The sequence below is a fragment of the Helicoverpa zea genome, chromosome 30 (genome assembly GCF_022581195.2).
Source record: "Helicoverpa zea isolate HzStark_Cry1AcR chromosome 30, ilHelZeax1.1, whole genome shotgun sequence".
Lineage (NCBI taxonomy): Eukaryota > Metazoa > Arthropoda > Insecta > Lepidoptera > Noctuidae > Helicoverpa > Helicoverpa zea.
In genome coordinates this window covers 4,220,878-4,244,032 of record NC_061481.1, presented here as the reverse complement: position 1 = coordinate 4,244,032, position 23,155 = coordinate 4,220,878, and the positions used below count along the sequence as shown (strand labels likewise).

The window sequence follows — 23,155 nt, the reverse complement described above, 5'->3', positions numbered from 1 at the left end:
TCGATGTGTATGTGTAACCTCCTCCTTTTTGGGAAGTCGGTTAAAAATGGAATAATTTTATCAAATTAGTGTATTGTCATCGGTCCTCAATAAATCTACAAAGTTTGAACGAAATCTGGCCGTTTAAAGTGGGTCAAAATCGCGCCCAAAGAAGTCGGTTACAAACATACAAACATACAGGTGAAGCTAATAAAAAGCGTGTAAAAAAGAAAAGTGAATCTTTCCAGCCATTAGAAAACAGGCGGCTCATTTGACACTGACAGTTAAAAGCGCGGCAAAAACTATAAGATTAACGTGATATATGGGTAGAAAGACCAGATGCAAGGTGCAGACATTCTAACAGGGATTTTGAGTAAAAAATACTGCGAAATATGTATGAAAGTTAACTTTCACGGTACCTAATATTAGACACCATCCGTGTTTCGGAAGGCACGTTAAATTGGTGGGTCCCGGCTGTCATTTGAACATCTTTGGTAGTCGGTACGGGTAGTCAGAAGCCTAACAACCAGTCTTTCTAAGGTGTAGCGGGTTGCCCGGGTATCTGGGTTCAGGAGTTCAGATAGGCAGTCTTCTGGTCTGGCTTCTGGCCTGCCAAGGATGAGGATTTCAGTCTGACTGATAATTTTTCAAATATGATTTGAGACCGTTAACGAACTTAGATATTATATTGTTTAAACCTTGACCGTCTTACCACAAAAACTTTTAAATGTCAGTTTATGCCTTGTCTAAAAAAATGTCAAATTATGACGTTGACATATGGTTCATTTTGCAGCCAAAATTTTATTAGACAGGTGTAAAACAGGGTTTAAAGTTTTTGTAGTAAGGCCATAAATGTGTGTGACCTATTTGGACACAAATGTAGGTTAGTGGAGTTTGAAGTACGTTTGTTCTAGATAAACTTTGACTTTTTAATACAGTTATGCCTTTGTTTTGATGTGTACTTCAAGGATATTTTTTGGACTTATTATTTAGGCAAAGTTTTCAATCACTAATATAAAGTTTTTGTTGTTTCAGAAGCATTTTTGCGGTACTTAAATATAATTTGGGCGAATAGTACTCTCTCTATGATGTCTAATTTCATCAATTCCTATTCCACATTTAAACCAAATATGGAATCTCATTACAATAACGTTACACTAACAGTTTAGTATTCTATTTTTAAACGCTCCCACACGTTCCATATTCAAACGTCTGTTCCGAATTCAAATAAACCAGTAGTGTTCCTTTCAGGCGATGACGTCATTAACGGTTTTGCAAAGTGCCAGTATTTTGTTTGATGATGCATTCTATTTGTTTATGGTATGTTGCTATGGGTTGTTAACGTTATTTCTAGGTTGCTTAGCAACTCGTGGCTTACTGCGGATTGCAATAACCGATCCCTTGTATTGTAAGATCCATTTTTGTCCTAGATTTTTTGAGGTCGTAATTTTTATTGTAATGGGCTCGAAGACATTTATTTGTCTAGTATTCAAATCTGACTAAAAGCGGAAAAATTATATTACTAAAATTAAGCATTAAAATCAGCTATTTATATGGCAGTTCTTAGTTTTTACCAAATTAAGTTGACTTTTTCTTGAAATAAAAAGTACAGTGTTTTATATATTTTTTTTTATTACGCAACTTAATATTCATGATTACATTTCAAACTAACCTGGACACTGCGATAAAATTGAAGTAACTGGAAGCCGACTCCAACATAGTTAGGAAAAGGCTCGGGAAATGATGGTGAATTGAAACTAAATATGTAAATAAGCAATATTTATCCTACTTACCTTTTCCACTAACATTATTTTTCTATGACTTATGGACGCTTTGTTTAAAAAAAACAATAGAATCTTTAGATAATGGCATGAAGAGGTAACATTTAACACAATAGATATGACTGCCAACAAGCTTGCCAAAGACAACTAATTTAAATACTTTTTGCTAAAATTATGTAAATATATTCAAATGACGAAAAAAGGTGATGTAGTGTTCTATCATTTAATTTGTCTATTCCCACGATTGGTTGTCTACGCATCGTCATCAATCGAACATGTACCTGCGATTCCTGCGAGCCCCACTAGATGGCGTTACGATTTTAGTTCCAAATTCCTCCGCGCGCCGCGCCTCATGCACTTGCAAATTCGCTCGACACTTGCGCACACGATATATAACAAAATTTTGTTTTATTGTAAACCAATCGCTGATTACACGCCTTATTACTATCGAAGAAGATCTTTTATTCATCTCCAAACATAAGTTGGACCTTCAGCGCCGGGTGCAGCGGAAGAAATCGTTGCGACCAGCATAAATCGGACGCACGAACGACGTCACCAGCAAGAACATCTACGGACCCATGGTACCAGCATAAAAAGGTCAGGCCAATCATCCTTATCAATCCTTAGCCCTTTTCTTTATTGTGTGCTTCATTTGTGTTGATAGTGTTGTATTGTGTTGTGTTGTGTTGATACTTAAATAATTAAAAACGCGTAAGTTTCTTTCGTCTCGTCGCTACCCTCAACTTAAAAATATAAAAATATCCTTTGTTAATCTTAAGTACAAAATAACGGTTTCCACTGCCTTCCACAAACTACAAAATGACTAGAACTCCATCAAAGGAAAGTCGTAGCAGTAGTGAAGAGTTAATTAAAGATTTAAACAAAAGAAGAGGTGTTGTTCGCGGTAAATTTAGACTATTCATGAAATATGTGGACTCGGTAGAAGTAATGACTACGACTGAAACCATAAAATCAGAATTACAAACTCGTTTACAAAAAGTAGACTTACTACTAGAGCAATTTACAGAAATTCAGGATGAAATAGACTTAAAAATACCTGATAGTCAAGTAGAAAAAGAACTATCTGAGAGGGAATCTTTTGAAACCAATTACTACGCTTATGTGACCAAAGCTAAGTGTATTATTAACGCAGATGATGTTCAAAACAGTTCAAAAATTTTTAGTAAAGTTAAATTGCCTACAATTTCACTTCCATCCTTTGACGGATCTTATGATCATTGGTTGGAGTACCGCGATACTTACCTTTCTCTAGTACATAACTCTAAAGAAATAGATAATGTGCAAAAATTCCATTACCTACGATCTTCTCTTTCTGGCAGTGCATTATTGGTTATTAAATCCTTAGAATTCTCCTCAGAGAATTACAATGTAGCATGGGAGTTATTAGAAAACAGATTCAATAACAACCGTTTACTTGTGCAAACCCATGTTAAAGCTTTATTCTCTATGACGTCGCTTAATAAGGAATCACCTAATCAAATTCGTAAACTCATTGATACCGTTCTCAAAAATCTACGTTCCCTCAAAAACCTCGGCGAACCAACTGAGTCGTGGGACACGTTGATTATTTATTTAATTACATCTAAACTAGATTCTGTTACTGAACGAGAATGGGAGACTCACAAAAGTTCAATTATAAATAGTCAAAATCAGTCAATTTCACGTACAAGGGTTGATGATTTAATAACGTTTCTTAAAAATCGGGCTGACGTACTGGAAACTATTAATTTTGCACATAGTAAATCATACACAGATAATAACATAAAAAAACCGTCACAGTCACAACAATCAAACAAATCACATAGTTACACATCAACACAAAATAAACAACCTAATAATAAAAATTCCAAACGTCCTCGTATTTGCGCTATGTGTCAAGCTAATCATCCGCTTTATTCTTGCGAGTCATTCTTAAAATTAAATATTAATGATAGAATAAAATTCGTTAATGAAAAGAAGTTATGTTGCAATTGTTTACGCGCTAATCACTCGGCAGATGAGTGTTGGTTTGGTCCGTGTAAGCAATGCAACAAAAAACACAACAATCTACTTCATGATAAATGTGACGATAGCGCGAGTGTATCCACCTCGCCAGTCGTTGCGCATAATTCTCAGGCATCGTCACAGAATACAACTAGTGGTAAGTCTTTACATACTGCCACATTACATTCTGCATCTCATACGACACATCAGAGCACTACTCATTCATTATTAGAGACTGTCCTGCTGTCTACAGCTTTAGTTGAGGTTGCAGATAAAAGCAATAACTATCACACTACTCGCGCTTTACTAGATAATGGTAGTCAGCATTCCTTTATAGCGGAATCATTATGTAAACGACTTAAACTCAATTTAATACAGTCCACTGTGCAAGTCTCCGGAGTAGGTAACTCGGTGACTAATTCTACACAATCTTGTGAAATTAATTTGAGATCTAAAACTACACAATATAACACACGCATGAAGTGTTTAGTTTTGAATCAAATAACAGCTCAATTACCATGTTTAGGTACAACTTCAAACATAAATATCCCTGATCATGTACAGTTAGCTGATTCGGAATTTTATTCGCCATCAGAAATCGAATTATTAATTGGGGCAGATAAATTCTGGGAACTTTTAACTGATGGACTGATTCGCCTAAGTAGTGGTCCATATCTTCAGAATACTCAGTTAGGATGGGTAATATCTGGCCCATTGCTGAATAAAAAAACTTCACGCAACAATCGAGTTCAATGCAATTACTCACAATCATTAGACGCTCAACTTAGGAAATTCTGGGAGCTAGAAGAACTACCTCCGCAAAATAAATTAACTAATGACGAGTCTTTGTGTGAAAACTTGTTTTTACAAACTACGTACCGCGATAACACGGGTCGGTTTTTTGTGCGCATTCCATTAGCCGAGCCCAGCGATACACTGGGAGATACGTATGCGCTCGCACTTAATCGCTTTCACGCACTTGAACGAAAATTAGATAAATCTACGCCTGAATATAAAAGGTTATATTGTGATTTCATGAATGAATATTTGAGTTTAGGTCACATGAGTCGAGTCAATTCTTATCCATCACCAAATTATTTTCTACCGCATCACGGTGTTTTAAGAATTCATAGTAGCACTACGAAACTTAGGGTTGTTTTTGATGGTAGTGCGAAGTCAACTTCGGGTAAATCGCTTAACGATATTCAGCATATTGGCCCTAGTTTACATAATGATGTTTTCTCAATCTTGTTACGATTTCGTCAATTTAGATTCGTTGCATGCGCCGACGTCGAGAAGATGTTCCGGCAAATTAATCTACAACCGGATCAAAGAAATCTTCAATTAATTATTTGGCGAGAAAATAAATCCGATGAACTCGGTGTATTTCAGCTTAATACGGTGACATACGGTACCGCGTCCGCTCCTTATCTAAGCATTCGTTGCATCAAACAGCTGGCGTCGGAATGTAAGGATGACGTCATAAAACAGGTTATCAACGAAGATCTGTTTGTCGATGACCTAATTACAGGTAATGATGATAAACAATGTTTATTAGATATTTGTACCAAAGTAAATGATACTTTAAAATCTGGTTGCTTCCATTTACGTAAATGGTTGTTTAATTCGGAATCATCTACAACAGATCAACAAAAAGATTTATCTTTAGGAGAAAATTGTTTAACTAAAACTCTGGGTATTGGTTGGTTAAATTATTTAGATTTATTATATTTTACGACAAAAATTGATCAAAACTTTACTCAGGTGACTAAGCGCGTTATCTTGTCCGTTGTTTCACAGGTGTATGACCCATTAGGCTTGTTATCACCCGCAATTATAATTGTGAAAATACTTTTACAGAAACTATGGCTTTGTAAATTAAGTTGGGACGATCCAGTACCAAATGATATTCTGTCTACGTGGAAAAACTTTATTGCCACTCTTCAACACTTACAAGACATAAAAATTCCTCGTCATGTCAGGGAAATAAATACAAATTATACAGATTTACACATTTTTTCGGATGCATCACAGGATGCATATGGTGCATGTGCCTTTATAAGTACATACAATGACAACTCACCAGCTACAGTTAGGATACTTTGTGCCAAGACCAAAGTCGCACCAATTAAGCCAGTCACAATACCGCGTCTTGAGCTGTGCGGAGCGTTAGTTGGTGCCAAGCTGTATCAAAAAATTGTTCAGTCATGGAGATTGAAATTTAACCACATATATTTTTGGTCTGACTCAATGATTGTCATAAATTGGATTAAAATGTCACCTAATTTGTTAAAAACGTTCGTGCAGAACAGAGTCGTGCAAATCAACGAACTGACTGGTGAGTTGCCGTGGTTACATGTTGCTGGTAAAGACAACCCGGCTGACCTCTTATCTCGCGGGCTCACGCTCGACGCGCTTCAAAGTACAGATATTTGGTGGCACGGGCCAGCATTTTTAAAGGATATGCACATGAATTTTAAATATGACAACCAGAATGAAATTATAAATTTAAACGATTTACCAGAAATGAAATCAAAGGTTTTATTTACACAGTCGACTTATACTAGTATTTTTATTTTCGAACGTTTTTCAAATTTTAATCGCATGAGACGTGCAGCCGCTTACGTGTTACGATTCATTAATAATGCACGAATTAAAAGTAAAACGGAACGTAGCATTGGTCCGTTAACGGCTGATGAATTAAATAAATCAACGTTAGTTTTAGTACGCTTAGCACAACATGCATCATTTGCAGACATTTTGAATCAATTGATAAATAACTTACCTGTAAAGTCGATGAGAAACATATCTAGTCTTGATGTGTTCTTGGATTCTGATCGCATTATAAGAGTGGGAGGTAGATTAGTAAATTCACGCACCTTCCCATACAGTAAAAAACACCCTATATTGTTATGTTCAAAACATACCTTCACGCGACTACTTTTTCAATTTGAACACAAACGTCTACTCCATGCTGGTCCACAGCTTCTCTTGGCTACTATCAGAGAGAGTTGGTGGCCACTCAGGGGTCGTGATTTAGCTAAGCAGACGGTACATAAGTGCATTATATGTACTCGCCAGAAAGGGAAGGCACTATCAGTAAAAATGGGTAACTTACCCTTTGAGAGATTGGAACCGGGGTATCCTTTCTTGCGCTGCGGTGTGGATTATGCGGGACCTATGTTTATATTGAATCGGAAGGGAAGGGGTTCAAAACTTGAAAAATGTTATGTGTGCCTATTCATATGCTTTACCACTCGAGCGATACATCTAGAATTGGTCACAAGTTTAACTTCTGAGGCGTATTTACTTGCTTTAAAAAGGTTCCTATGTCGTCGCGGAAAACCCGCTTATATATTTTCCGATAACGGAAAAACATTCGTAGGCGCACTCAAGGAATTTTCAGATTTTTTAAATCATAGTGAAAATGATATTTTAAATTTTGCAGCAAATGAAAATATTAAGTTTAGCTTTATACCTCCGTACTCCCCACATTTTGGAGGTTTGTGGGAGGCAGGGGTCAAATCTTTTAAATATCATCTCCGTCGCGTAGGAAACGTTAACCTCACGTATGAGGAATTTTCAACATTATTAGCACAAATTGAAGCCCTCCTCAACTCCAGACCTATGTATCCCATGTCTTCAGACCCAAACGACCTACTCCCTCTTACACCAGCCCATTTTCTGATTGGCCGGCCGCTCACTGCACCTGCCTGCGAAGACCTCACAGCTTCGAATACATCACGCCTGGTCCGCTACGAGCGCATCGAACAAATGAGGCAAAATTTTTGGAAACGCTGGTCGCAGGAGTACGTTTCGGAACTGCAGACAAGGACCAAATGGCAGTACAACACCGGCACAATAGCACCCAATACATTAGTGCTCATCAAAGATGACAATTTGCCACCCTTAAAATGGCGTCTTGGACGAGTCATAACCACTTTCCCTGGGAAGGATGGACTAGCACGTGTAGCTGACATCAAAACAGCTAACGGAGTAATACGACGGTCATACCCCAGATTGTGTCCGCTACTACAGGAGGAAGAACCTTAACTTCTCCCAACTTCTACTTCTGCGTTGGAGGCTGTCACTCCAAGGCGGGCGGCATGTCTACGCATCGTCATCAATCGAACATGTACCTGCGATTCCTGCGAGCCCCACTAGATGGCGTTACGATTTTAGTTCCAAATTCCTCCGCGCGCCGCGCCTCATGCACTTGCAAATTCGCTCGACACTTGCGCACACGATATATAACAAAATTTTGTTTTATTGTAAACCAATCGCTGATTACACGCCTTATTACTATCGAAGAAGATCTTTTATTCATCTCCAAATATTGGTTTTTGTATTAAAACATTTTATTTTTAGGCGGAATCCGGTTAGACTTGATGCCTATAACATTTATTTCATTCATAATATTATATTTCTTGTGTAATAAATTCATCAATACTTAAAGACGACACAAAAAATATTAACGTCACTTTGACAGCTCTGCTGAGATGTCAAATATTTTTTTTCAACAGAACATGGCCATTTATCCCGTGAGATAAACCGCTACCCATAGCTATTTTCAATCAATACTTTTATTCTCAATATCTTAGCAAATTCCGCCCCATATAAGAAACGGTAACAATTGCCCAAAGGTCAAAAAGATGACCAGACATACCATGGGAAAGATTTTAAATTCCGAACCCCTTATTTCAAATTCGGAAGTAGAACAACAATAGACAATCAGAGATTCGCACGGTGAGTTGCCATTGTCATTTTTCGCGCCAAGTTGGGGCGAGCTGTCAGATGAAAAAAATGGCGGACGCAATGAGAGTTCCCTATATAGAGCACCTATAATAGGGGTGTGTAACTGTATCTCCTGTGAATTCTTCCGGGTTTTAATCCTAACAATAAGATACATAAATATGTATGTAAAGGTACAGAATCTGCAGCCCCCGGTCGAAACAATGGCTTTTTTCTTACTTATTTTAAAGTTTAACTAATTCCTTCACGGTAGTGAGAATTTATTTGACAGATTTTAAATGAGCAAAATGAAAAACTTTTGTATTCATATGGATGGGAGATAAAATTCTTCTGAGATTAAGAATTTGTCACTTTAGAGCACACTGTAAAGTTTTAGTCGGCCGATAGTTTAAACTAGTACAGTCAACTTCAGGTCTGTGGTAACAGTTTTATAGGAAAATCGCACTTATTACTATTGAGTTAAGGTGCATGACAATTACCACTGATGTGTCCACCGTACGTAGATGAATGGTAGTACGCACATTACAAAGATCAGGTATTAAGCCGATATCAGTCTGACTAAACAATTTGATTCATCATCTGCATAGCCTTTTCCCAACTATGTTGGGGTCGGCTTCCAGTCTAACAGCATGCAGCTGAGTACCAGTGTGCCACAAGGAACGTAGACATAAAAACCAAGATATTTTTCCAAACATTTTCATGAAATCTAACCTCTAGAACTTAGTAAACCACATTTGAAGTACATCTCAGTAACAGCTTAGCCGTTACGCGTTTATCAAACAGGATGTCGGCAATAAGCGACGCAAACTTGTACAGTCGGGTAGATAAGTCCTAACAACTGCAGTGACAACTTAGAAATATGTTCTTGATATAAACGTCAAGGATAACTATGGTTTTAGTGTGATTTTTTTTTTTGTTGTTAGATCATCATCTGGTTTGGGTATTATAGATGTTTTATCTCAAGAAAGTGTGTGAGTTATACATGTGTGTGTGAATGTACATGAATGACTTTGTGTGTGAGCTCTAGATCGATTTGAAAAATCTTTTGGACAACTTATTTATGGAGGACGGCTATGGACTAGTTTTTAACTAGATTCCCACAGAAGATTTCAAGAAACGAGAGAATAATACTTGATAGAAGCTGCCATAATATTACATCTACTTATAAAACTTAAGGAAATCATCAAAAGACATCCCGCTGTGGGTGCAGCGTGAGGGAATGTCAGACTCTTATTGACTAAAACCACACAATCCCGCAGCCTTGGCAGAACCTATAAAACTAAGAACAGAATCAATAACATAACTTTTCTTGTTTTCCCACGATAGCAGTAAAAAAAATCTCCAAGTTCTCTCTAATAATCTCTAATTAACATTTCTTCATAACTGTACTTAACTTACTAACAAAACAAAAGGGGTTATCTTGAACCGAGCTTTTGTAGTTAAACCGACGCGTACAGTAAACATTAACTAATGTTTAGTTTACTTTGAAAGCTTAGAGCTTAACTATTATCTTGAGGTAAGAGGAATTTTGTAAATTCTTCTTCTTATCGTGCGTGATGCGAGTTTGTTGACCTTAGTTATAATAGAGTTTTATAATCTTCTAAAACTGGATCATCTGTAGTCAGCGGGGCCCAGCAGGGCCAAGGCCTGCCGGGGCTGCGGGTTGTTCGAAAGAGATACCGCGGCCCTGGTACATAAAAGGCCTATGACGGAACACGACGGTTTTTAGTCAGTAAGAGTCTGACACTCCCTCACCGCTGCTAACCCACAGCGGGAGGGGTCATTTGATGATTTTTGACGTCGTTAAAAAAAAAAAAAAAAGGATCATCTGTAGTATGTCTATACTAAAATTTTTGTTCGTTTGTACCCCAAAGGTACCGAAACTATTGAAACAATTTAAAATATACTTCACAGTTGGAAAGCAACACTCTTCCCGAGTGACATAGGCTATATTTTATCCCGGTACAGGCAGTAGTCCCCACGGGACGCGAGTGAAACCGCGAGAAACCTCTAGTAATGTCATATAGCAACATATATGAATTACGTAAGTTTTCTCCTAAAGACCGTTACTGTCACTGAATTCTTAATTCAGAACACGGGCTCGCCATTTTAATCAGATACATCCTTTGTCTATGATGTAATAGGAAATGACGTAATCGCGATAAAAGCTGCGTTTATTGTCTCTTGTCGTTCGGAATTTAAATTTTATGGTCAGTGAAGTGGACAGCTGATTTTGCGCGCGAAAGACGCTATCTTGATAGATGAAAAATGAAGATATTTATTAGGTACAAGGTCACCAACTCACAACCTTTCATTATTATTGTTTTATTTAGTTATGCCGTGAAAAAGGTACCCAAAACTGCAAAATACGTCTTCAATTTAGCAAAACACCAAAAAATTTTCAACCAAAACTTGCTACAATGAAAATTGACATTGACAGTCGAAGTGAAACGTCAAACAGACTTGCGCCATCCATTATACTTCGGCCGTTCAGAGAATGCGTTCCTGACACCTATCAGTTAGTCACGACTAGTGATGGGCACAACATAACACTGAGTTCGTTACCGTTCCTTCAAAATGAACCGCCGCATTATTTTAAGATTATTTTCGTTTTAAATTGGCGGAATCATTTGTTTTATATTTTAGTTATTTAAGTGGAAACCAAAAAAAGGTAATATTCATATAATAAAATTGTTTTATTTATTCTTTGTTACAAGTACATTGAATTGAATGTGCGAACAGAATATTAATCAGACTCCGATTTGCTTGAGGAGGTGGTGTCTTCATCATCATCTTCGCCTACATGTATAATTATATTATTATCAATAACAGAATCAATCCTGATATCTCGGTCTAACGAAAGCCGGGTAATCAAATAAAAACAGATCGAAAACACTTGAAAAACGTGGTCTATGCGCACGAAACGACAACGGACGACTGTTTTAGCGTCACAAAATGGCGGCCCATAACGCCATTTGGGGTTACCATTTTTAATCTAAGTATAAAAATGCGGTTTGGTCATAGTTTTATTTTTATATTTCATAAACGTTATAATTAAGTCTTATAGTCCATTATTTTCCAATTCTTAAAAAGAAAATCAAAACGTATTATTTTATATTATAACTGTATAAGAACAGATTACGATACTTGCCTGTTATTTTTAGCACAGCACTACAAAATATAAACCGCTGACATAACCTTGTAATAGCGCAGTATAGATTTAGAAAAATATTGTTTACCAAGTTATTTGACACTCAGTTTGGCACAAAATTATAACATTCATTGATAATTGATATAATAATGTTGTTTTAATGCTCCTCAATTGTTAAAACGGTAAACAACCAGCAAAAATATTTTTATCGTAACTGCAACGCCATTGCAAAGTTACGTCGTCAGTTCAATCGCGACGTGTCAGGAACGCATTCTCTGAATGGCCGAACTATAACTAGAATATGCAGTACAGCGGTACTTCTTGTTGACATAGAGTATGTATGGGAAGTCAACGGACTTTTGGGAAAATATTGCATCAGGCTGGAAGTTTCAAGCTAAACATTATTAACCATACGTGAGACGCCTAAAGGTTTTTAAAAAAAAGTTAGAGATATGTGAACAAACTATTTTTAATAAACAGACTTTTTACAAAAAAGCGACTTCAATGGTTTCCCTAAAATCTTCTTTTGACTCTGAAAAATACTATGCAAAAAACTGCTTCAAAATAAGTTTAGCCTAACGTGAGATAATCACGCGCAATCATACATACATACTTTAAGGTTTAACTCTGAACATCTTATTCTGAAATCGGTTATAAAAACACTGAAAAGATCGTCAATTTAAATCTGCGTCAATTTGAACAAAGCTCAAACTTCGAAACACCGACTTCTAGAACGCTATAAAATTTTTGAAAATCATAAATATTTCTTAACCGCCTTCCCAAAAGTAGGGTCTCAATTTCTTTTGCCAACTGACATAAGTACACTATGTAGATTGCAACATAGGATGTCATAAGTATGTCAATTTCATTAAGACAATAGCCCAGTCTATTGAGAACATTCACACTTGTCGGCCATCTTGAATTTGTGTCACCAATTTGACGTTTGGACTTCCTTGTTGCGGTATTTTTGTTTATGTCTATTGCGAATATTATGTAGTTGATAGATAGTAAAATGGGGATGGTTTGAAACCGTGATAAATGAATTAAATTAATACAAATGTATGTATGTCTAGCTGTTCAATTGTGACCTAATCTGTAGATGTTTCTCCCGGTTTTATTCGCTTCCGGGGGGAATCTATAAAAAAGCAGTCTAAAAGTTTTTTTTCTCTTAGGTATCTCTGTACCAAGTCTTGACACAAAGTTGCTCTAGCATATATAAATTTGTGAAAAAAAAAATATTTTCACATTTTTTTTGTACATAAAAAAAATCTCATTAAAAGTTTTTTCAACAAAAAATACTAATCAGTGAGTTAAAAACCAATGAATTGATTAAACGTAACGTTAACTAGGAGTTTTTTAACCGCATATGTTAGCAACGTCTTCGCGTTAACGGACCGTCACGGTATGCTTACCGTAGCAGTTAGAATATACGTTGGAGTTACGGGTTTTTTGGTTTAACCTTAGAAAAAAGGTGAAATAGGTAACTGTTTGATTTTATAAATACTTAATTTAAAGAAACAAAAATAAATTTAATTTACACATAAAGAAAAAAATATGAAATTTTATTATGTACCTTTGAGAGGAAATCTAGGGAAAAGGTCGTTTTTTAGGGATTATTTGCAATTTTTTAATGTATTTTAGGTAAATAATGCTAAGATAAATTGAACATTTTATGTGACATTTTCTGATATGATAGTTTTTTTTGTCTTTTTTTTTCAATTTCGGTAATTCTTTCAGTAACTGTGCAGTTCATAAGAAAATCAATTTAACTAGATTCTACATTATTCAAGTAAAAACTATAACTATTACATAAAAATCTAAAAAAACTTATTCAACATGACATAAGTGTAAGGAATGTAAAATCAGTGTGTAAAAGAGACAGACATACACGTCAGAACGAGACGACAGATAACCGTTGAATGAAGCTTTGTAGTCCAAGTTTTTTTCTTTAAGTTTTTTTTTAAAGTCGTGGTTTAGAACAAGTTGTTTTTTTTCTTGTTTTCGTAGAAAGGGTTAATAGATGAAGGTTTATAGCGACGGTCAGTTTGTCTATGGTCGTTTTGAGATTTTTAGTAAGATTTAATTTGTGAGAGGAATTGAAAGTTGTTTAATTAGTTAAGTTTACGTGGGAAGCACACCTGTTAGTTAAAATAATTATTATTTAAATTAAACTTTGTTTTTTATTTATTTTGGTTGTTTTTATTTTTGTTCTCAAAATCTTCGGATAGATGCTACTGGACTTTTTATTACTTTTTTTGTTGAAAATACTAGCCATGCTCCTTTATTTCACCTTACTTATACTTTTCTTAGGAAACTAGACTAAAAAATAAAACAAAAATAATTTGCCTTTTTCGTACATTTTGAATACCATGAAGTCGTTACCTAACTTCAGAGCAACAAACTTATATGACGACCACCGAAAAAAGTTCCAATATCAAAAAAAGACTATAGATAGATGATTCATTACTATGAATACGGGATTATTGTATAGTTTATATTGTTCTAGCTGAACTACCCTAAGCGAGGGGTCGCATCTGGCGAGGTTATTGAACCCAGAGGGAGTTCACTGGGTCCCAACTAGGAAGTAAAATATAACTAGCTTATACTAGTGTTTTCACCCGCTTTCTTGAGAAACTACTTATACGGATCCCGATAAAAAGTAGCCTGTAAATTGTTCTACCTATAAGCTTAATTACTGCCATTTTTTATCAAAATCTATTGGGTAGTTTTTGCTTAATCACTGTAGTAATCCGACATACACCCTTCGTCCTATAAGTCGATAATCGAAGCGTCTAGTAGTCAATTTCTCGTGCGCATACTTCTTTGTAAGATTCACAAAACAGTTAATTTTGATGCCTTTTCATAAAATTTTAACTAATTATCGTCATTGAGCCCTTTCAAGCATAATAATTTGCATATACGTGAACCAATTCATTACTTTTCGCGTGATTTTGGAAACCATTGTGCATAGTTTTCACAAAAGAAACGTTTTTCTGGAAGAATAGCGGCCATTTTTTAGCGGGACTTCATAAACGTCAAAATTACTTTTTTTTTTGCTTCGAGCGGTAAGTAAAGAGTTTTTTCAAAAGGAGGTAATATAGGTACTCTTTGGTATGTTTGCGCAAATTGTATAATGTTACCTTTGGTTAAATGAATGAATGAATTTATCAAGTAATACCTACATGATTTAAGTGAGACAAGTATGGAAGATGAGGATAACATCAAAACAACAGATACCTTATTGAAATCAACTTTTCATCAACAACACTTGAATATATTGCATAGGGAAGAGCTATCAACAATAAAAAGTATTTTTTGCACGATAAATTTTGGTTTTATCAGCGAAAACAATATATTTAATTCTGGGGGTCCCACTAAGGGGTGTGATCCCACCTGCCCTGATCAAAAAGGGGATTGTGAATTGTAGAAATAGTGCTATAGAAATGTTACTGTGTTTGTATGACAGTAAGGTTTATTTTTGATTGAATTGCGATTGATTTGGTGGTGTTGCGATATCGATTTTTCGCTAATTCTATGGCTTTGGGACTGGGTTTTGATGTTGAGAATGAAAGAGATATTTTGACAAATGAAATGACAATTATCTTCCAAATTCACGTTACTTTAATTTATCCACTTATACAGACTTCTAGCGTATCTTTCAGATTATTTTATATATAAAAAAAAAACATATTTTACAAGTAAAATAAACCGACTTCAAGATACCTAAAACTTTCAACCGAGTCTGAGAAATACTATGCTGAAAACCGCATCCAAATCGGATGTACCAGTCAGCCAAACGTGAGATAATCGCGCACAAGTCAAACTGAAAACCTCACTGTTTTGAAGTCGGTTAAAAACTAGCCAACTAACCAGTTAACTTTAACCTGTAAGTTAAACTATCAAGCTACAAAAGTACCAGGCGCTCATACATTCAAGCGACATATGTAAGCCACCCTCGCTGCATCAGAGCGTGAAATATCAACACCCGATGATAACATACAAGTAACAACCGCCTGCGCACTTCTGGGCGCCTAGTACCACATGGCTTGACTAATGTTAGTGATAAATATAGTTTTGTTCATTAACGGTTTATGCGGACTGTTTGAGGGGTTTCAGCCCCGAAATCTAAGCTGATAAAATAAAGAGGATTTTTTTATTATTATTTGTACCGTAACCACAGAACCGTTTTGTAAAATTCGTTGGAAAGCTACACTCTTCCCGAGTAACATGCTGTATTTTATCCCGGTACGGGCTGAAGCCGCATGAAAACGGCTACGAATATAAATCGAGTCTGTATGAAATTGATATAGAAATGCAATGGCATAGGTAATACTCATATTGGTGGTTACAAAACCGCAGAAAACGACTTACATTTCCTATAATTCCAGCAAATCAATAAACTTACCGTATCGAGAGCCATCACTGCTTTCTCATCTATTCCTTTTTCAAAACACGACCATAGATACCGAAGTAATTTCCCCAACGTCCAAGGAGGCCATTACTGGACTTTTTTTTCAAAGTCATGGAGAGTATCTTTATTTTTTTCTTTAAAGATATCCTTCGAAGCAATGGAGTATTATAAAAAGTGGTGCAGCCTACGCATAATGGCTCTTTCCTACAGATATATATGTGTGTGTGTGTGTGTGTGACTGTGTGTGAAGGACACTAGCAAATGACCCTGGCTATGCTTGTCCTTATTTTAGTGTGATCAGTCCGTGACTCCGGTCCAATACCGGGATAAATTAGAATTGTATTCAAATAAATTTCTTTTCAAGTGGACCAGTAAGTATTCAGTCCCTAAAACCTCTCAAAATAAACAGACAGAATTATAGTAGTAACAATACATAGTTTTAACAATCTTTAAGAGTATTTAGTTTGTTTACATTTCCAAGATAAACGGGAAGAATGACATGTATCATATTTTCTGTATCTGTCTTTCTTCCCAAATTGTTGACAGTCAAACCGTTTTCGTAAGAGTATTTTTGAATTTAAATTTTAGCTAGCGGATGTACATTTATTCATGCGTATATAATAATTGAAGGACACTATTTCCTGAATTTGACCTTGTATCAAAACCGTTGGATAGCCCATACATTGCATACAGGATTTGAAATCACCATTCTTGTTATTTACCAAGTTACAAGAGCTAGTCATCATCATCATCTCCAGAGTCTTTTCCCAACTATGTTGGGGTCGGCTTCAGGCTAACCGCATGCAGCTGGATACCAGTGTGCCACAAGGAGCGACTGCCCCATCTGATATCCTCAACCTAGTTACCCGGGCAATCCAATACCTTGTATTTTCTAGCTTCTGACTACCCGTAACGACTGTCAAAGATGTTCAAATGACAGCCGTGACTTCTTCTGGGGAGTTTGTTGCGCCACTTCTTCCCAACAAAAACACATAGGAAGTGGTGAAGGGTGAGCGTTTTGGGGACTGTCTTTTGTTTTCTTGCTGTTTTGCAGTCAGGTTTGAATAAACGATTTGTAACTTCGAGTGGAACCGCAGTATTAGCTAGTAATGACTCCAGTTGCTACGCACGTATTTCAAATCACGATCCATTCCTTCACGGTATTTCTTCAAGGCGGTCCGCAATTTAGAGCCTGCCATTAGAAGTAAAGAAAAACTAGTTATTTTCCTATGGTTAGAACAAATTCTTGTGTTTTTGCATCACACGTACACAGCACGTTGCGTGTGGTAGAAAACAGCTCGTTTTTTTTTTAACTGTGGTTTTCAATAAGGTATCTATCGATGGATTTGATTACTAGCGATTGAATTTTGAAATTAGTGATATACAAATGATGTCAAATTCCTATGTACACTAATATTATAACGCTGAAGAGTGGACGCTGGAGCTCTCAGGAACAATTGGTTCGATTTGAAAATCCTCTCAGTTTTAGATAGCCCATTTATCAAAGAAGTCTATACTTTTTATCCGGGTTCGTGAAACCACTATCAGAAGCTACTCTTTAACAAGAGAATTCATCTTCCAAACTAGTACAGTCAACTTCAATCAGTGGTAGCAGTTTTATAGGAAGATCGTACTTATTACTATTGAGTTAAGGTGCATGACAGTTGCCACTGATGTGCGGTCTACCGTACTCTAAACCCATCTAAACTCTAACCTCAGTAAGCACTCTCACTTCTCAAAAATTCCATCAGTACTCAAAAAACGGTAACCGTCTTCACTTTCGTTCGGAAACAAAGTTTCATTTTCGTCACCAACCAACCGTGACAGCCGTTAGGCTTCCTGTCATTGTAAGCCGCCATTTTCCGATATCCTATTTATAAAAAAGTTTACCAGGGGCCCGATTCTCCTAAGTTAAAAATGTCAAAATCGAATAGAAATCGAGTCGCAATATGATCGCAATAGCAGTTTTAACCATATCGGGCATTCTGCTACTAATAAAAGACCAATCGTATTCGATTGACATTTGATTGGTGTGCGATTGGTCTGCTATTTTGGTGATTTTGGTCTATACGGTAGTTTGCTGTACAATCATTTTGCAATCGTAAATCATTTGCAGACAAAATGATTCATTATTGCATGACAGAAAAGGATAAAAACGTTTATTTCAAAGAAAAAATAGCGGAATGCCACATACGCTTCAATCGTAATCGAGTCGGGATTGGATCTCAGTCGAATCGAGTCGAACATGAATCGTATGTCGCTTAAGTAAAATTAGGAGAATCGGGCCCCAGTTTCGGTTTGTATAAAATGGTTTAGCAACCTAGTGTTGAAAGATAGGCTGTTTTTGAGGCAATTGATGTTAGGTTAATAATAGCTAACTTGAGAGTGGGCTGCGGGATTGTTCGCGCGAGTTACCGCGGCCCTGGTACAGAAAAGACCTACGACGGAACACGACGGTTTTTAGTCAGTAAGAGTTTGACACTCCCTCACCGCTGCTAACCCACAGCGGGAGGGGTCATTTGATGATTTTTAACGTCGTTAAAAAAAAGCTAACTTCAGAATGGCATAGTTATGTATGTATAGCCCAATTATCTAAGCATTGTTTCTTTCTATTTAACATCATGCTAGAAAGATTTCTGAAAACAACAGTTTATTTAGAAAATTGAACGTAAAAATTCATAGTAGACATTCGCTTTTCGAAAAAAGTTTTGGCCCATAGTACCTGACAAAAACAAAAATAAATAGGTAGGTACGTAAAGGGCGTACAAAACCACGGGGCACGTCTATTCCAAAAAATCTTGATGTAACAAGTTGATTCTCAACATCCAAATCCGGTTTTGGATTAGAAATTCAACATAGGCCTATCTCTATTACCAAAAACCGGTTTTTTGAAAAAAAAAAAAAAAATACCGTCCATGTAAGTATGTAAGGCACTTCAAAATTATACGTTTTTTTTTTATTTAGATTTTAGAGGCATAGGGGCTCATTGTTGTCTGCCCATAGACAACCACAGCCGTAAAAGTCTTTGTCTATGATGTTGTTTATGGTTTTGAATTTTTGTTTTCGTTTTTTGAGTTTTAAGTGTAGGTGGATTAGGGATGAAGTGTTAAACAAATGAATATAATGTGTTTCTTATTATCACACGTATAATCGTGAGTTTGTATGTGTGTATGTTTGTTAATCTATCACGCAGAAACTACTGAACGTATTTCGATGTAACTTCTACAGAAATTTAGCTGGGTATAACAAAATAACATAGGCGCCTTTTTATCCGGGTGCGGGAAGTAGTTCCCTCGGGATACGGGTGAAACTGCTGGAAACAGCTAGTTCGATAATGCTTATCTAATTGAAACGCATTAAAATTAATTAAAACTGCGTTCTAGATAAAAAAAACCGCGGTTTGTTTTGATACATTTTTTTTTTATCAAAATTGACCTACTTATCTCCGCTGGACGAGTTATTAATAGGTATACAAACTATCAATTGTCTTTCATTCATAAATTCTTCGCAATAATGGCGTAGCCTGAAATCAGTCATTTTATGTCTCGCACGTCATTTGAAGCCAGAAATGCTAACAACCAGTCTTACCAAGGGCTATCGGGTTGCCCGGGTAACTGCGTTGAGGAGGTCAGATAGGACAGTCGCTCCTTGTGGCACACTGGTACTCAGCTGCATCCAGTTAGACTGGAAGCCGACCCCAACATTGTGAAAAGACAGAAAGTACCTAGTTTTCTAGTTCACTAGGACATTTTAAAATATTTATTTACACAGGAAATTGTACAAAAGATAGCTCTATAAGAGATTCAATTCATCACCGATCGTTGACACTAAGTACTTCCCGCCAATACAGATATCGCTATCTCTTTCTCACCCGAGCTAACACATATGAAAGAGGGAGATAAGTATACAAACATGAGTTTATCGGCCATGTTATACTAATTTGCAGATAGGTATGTATGTAATATATTGTCATTATTACTGTAGGTATGTCATGTTGATTTTTATTTAATTCCTTTCTTATAAATAAGGTAAAATACAAATTTTCCAAAAAAATTGTCATTTTCTAGGTTTTGAAAATCTAGTTGGTCATGCATAGTTAATCAAATAGTATTTTATATAATGACTAATATTACAAGTTCGTAGCTTTTTTTACTAGGGATTTCAATAACGAATCTATCCTTTGTTTTGCGATAGATAGGTTTTGGATTTTGCCGTAATAGATATGAGGCTTATGTCAAAATGTAATATCCAATCTCATAACCAAGGATAGGTTATAGAAACTCGCACTAGCGGGAAATCCCGCTAAATTCCAAGATGGCGGTTAAGAACGGGATTTTCAAATCTAAGTTCTACATCGGCGGATGTTACGTCATTCTTAACGAACTTTACATAACAAGAAGTTATGATAAGCTTATGTTATGTAAAAAATGGATTAGGTACCATTTCAGTACTTATGAATCTGTTATTTGGTAACTACCTAGATAGACTTTAGCTCCATACAGGTAAAGTCAAATCCTATCTCTAGTTATCAAAACAACAGACAGATAGAATATTGAAAACGACCGCAAATCAACCAGTTTAAATCCTTTCGGGATTTTCATGCAATTTGGCACAGAGACTGAACGGAACCTGGAAAATGACTTAGAATAGTTTTTACTAGGGCAGGATGGCGACTTTTCCTTAAAATACGGGAAAAATACTAATCTACATCCATATTTTTTGCAAACGAAAAAACTGTTCCAATTTCAATAGAAATTGTCATTTCCCTTTCGTCCACCACTTTCGCGCGCTTCTCACCAAAGAGTCGTGGCTTCAAAAGAGTTCGTTCACCTAGTCTATGCTCCAAGGCTATGGCCGCACGATGATGTCATTATTTCAAGTTTTTTTGCATAATATTATTATTATGTTAGCCATGTGTGTCTGTCTATAGCAGTGGTTCTTAACCGGTGGTCCGCGGACCACTGGTGGTCCCTGGAGGCATTCCAAGTGGTCCGCGAAGCTTAGCTTCGCGACGTTGCTATACGTTATCTAACTTAATTATTATCGACTTATAATTGCGAGAGCGGGGGTTTTCGCATGGACGTATATCGGGTGTGTCGTACCTAGTCCCCCCCATTCATGAAAATGTATGTTTGGGTTACATTTTACGTAATTTTGGTTTTGAGTCTTAAAAAATAATTAAAATTTCGCGCTTGCTTCGCTCAGGAACTGTAAGCCCTTACTTTTGCATTTGTCAGCAAACAAAAAGTTAAGTACGTTTGGGCTAAATTTTACGTAATTTTTGTTTTAAGTCCGATAAAAAAATCGCGCTCGCTTCGCTCGCGTATTCAGAAACTATATGCCCTTGTTTTTGCATTTGTTAACAAACAAAAAGTTAAGTACGTTTGGGCTACATTTCACGTAATATTTGGTTTAAGTCCGATAAAAATTTCGCGCTCGCTTCGCTCGCGCATTTGGAAATTGCATAAGCAAGTTTTTCTTTATTTGCATTTGCTTACCTACACAACTGCCGCCATGCGTTTAGCTTTGAGTAGAACTGACCCAAAAATTCAGATTTTTTTTTATAAATAATAAAGAAATGAGTGCTAATTTAGGTAAACCGATGAGGTGGTCCCCGGCAAGACAAACTTTAGTTAAAGTGGTCCCTTATGTCAAAAAGGTTAAGAACCACTGGTCTATAGGAAGGTTTTAGGCATTGATAAGCACGATAAAAATAGATTCTTGCATACCTGCGTCTGTAAAGAGGATAAAGTAACTTTATAGGCTGTTTGATATTGAAAACTTTTGCTTCCATATTGGGCTATCATAAAACCTAGCATGGCCGATCATTGGTCAATATGTAAACATACTGAAAATTCAGAAAAATGCTATTTTCGCTGTTATTTTGCACTTATTATTGTTATTTTTAACCGCTGGGCTAGTAGCGATGTAACTTAGACGGCTTTTTTGTTACCAAACGTGTTTCAAACTCTAAAAGTCGTCGTCAATGCGTTGTCAACATAATTAGACATTTATGTTATATCTACTACGTTATTTAGGTACTATTTAAGCTCGTAAAGTAAACATTAAACATAGTTCTTAATACAAAGATATCGTACTATATAGTCATAAAAACAATAGTTAGTAGGTCGGCAATCAAAAAGTTTGTAACGCCCACACATTCTTGTAAAATTCGCTGTTAAAGCTTAAAATATAGGTTAGGAATGTTAATTTTGAGTTAAATCTCTATAATAGTGCACGTATATGGTATTTTAACTGTGTAATAAAGGAACAAGTCTATGAAATTGAGAAAAAAAAAACATTGGTAGTGTCATCCAAACTTTTTAGACGATTCTATGGTCATTTTCTAAGTTATAAGATGTTGTAAGCTTGGTTTAACACAGCCAGTGTCCAGAAAAACAAACGAATTGTGTAAGTAAATAGTTTTATTTACTCTAGTAAAGTAAATAGTCGCTGTAAAGTTTCATTGCCGACGGCAAAGTTTTGGCTCATTTTTGACAATAAATACCGATGTTATGATGATAACAGGCTGTCAGTTTCGTTGTAAATAAGCTTAAATACCGGTCATTTACACGTTAGATAAAATAAACCAGAGTTTAGGTAGGAATTATGAAAAAAATGTACGTACCCAGAACACTGGCAGTTAACTTCACAATGTTTGCTGCTTTCACCCCACATTTTGGCACAAATATATCAAAACACACGTTTCACAAAAAGTACATAATTAATTCAGTCTTTGAAAAAGTTTTTTTTTATCACAGTACGGGAGTAACACACGTCCGCTCCCCTAAGGCGCCGAGCGTTGACTAAGTCCAATTGAGAGGAATGAGTGGGACTATTCCCGCGGGCGCGCGAACGGCCGTTGGTGATACCACCCTACGTATTTAATACCGTAGCTTTCCGGGAATAAATGTTTTGTAGTAATTTTTGGTGTTTAATTTCGGGTTAGTCAATGTGTTGAAAAATAGTTGATATTTTATAAGCTATGAAATTAAATGGGAATATTTTAGGCCTTTGTTTACAAAGAAAACTCCACTTAAGTATCGTCGTAACTGTTATTACTTATTACCATCATGG

The 23,155-nt window shown here is 36.2% G+C and overlaps 2 protein-coding genes across 2 annotated transcripts in view; one reads left to right on the top strand and one right to left on the bottom strand.

Annotated features, from left to right (window-relative positions):
* LOC124644423 (M-phase inducer phosphatase-like) overlaps nt 1-22,894 on the bottom strand; it is a 44,341-nt gene extending 21,447 nt beyond the window's left edge. The window contains exon 1 of the mRNA XM_047183763.1: nt 22,707-22,894. Within this exon, the coding sequence (XP_047039719.1) occupies nt 22,707-22,756 (50 nt within the window). The 5' untranslated portion in view covers nt 22,757-22,894. The remainder of the gene's footprint in view (nt 1-22,706) is intronic.
* On the top strand, nt 2,015-8,074 carry LOC124644424. The gene is made up of 2 exons (XM_047183764.1): nt 2,015-5,000; nt 5,898-8,074. The coding sequence occupies exons 1-2, from the start codon at nt 2,580-2,582 to the stop codon at nt 7,815-7,817; spliced, it is 4,341 nt and encodes a 1,446-aa protein (XP_047039720.1). The 5' UTR covers nt 2,015-2,579; the 3' UTR covers nt 7,818-8,074.
* Nucleotides 22,895-23,155: the final 261 nt, after the last annotated feature.

Coding starts and splice junctions, on each gene's coding strand:
- LOC124644424 (XM_047183764.1), top strand. CDS start 2,580: ATGACTAGAACTCCATCAAAGGAAAGTCGTAGCAGTAGTGAAGAGTTA. Junction 5,001..5,897: donor GCCCTAGTTTACATAATGAT/GTTTTCTCAATC, acceptor GCACCAATTAAG/CCAGTCACAATACCGCGTCT.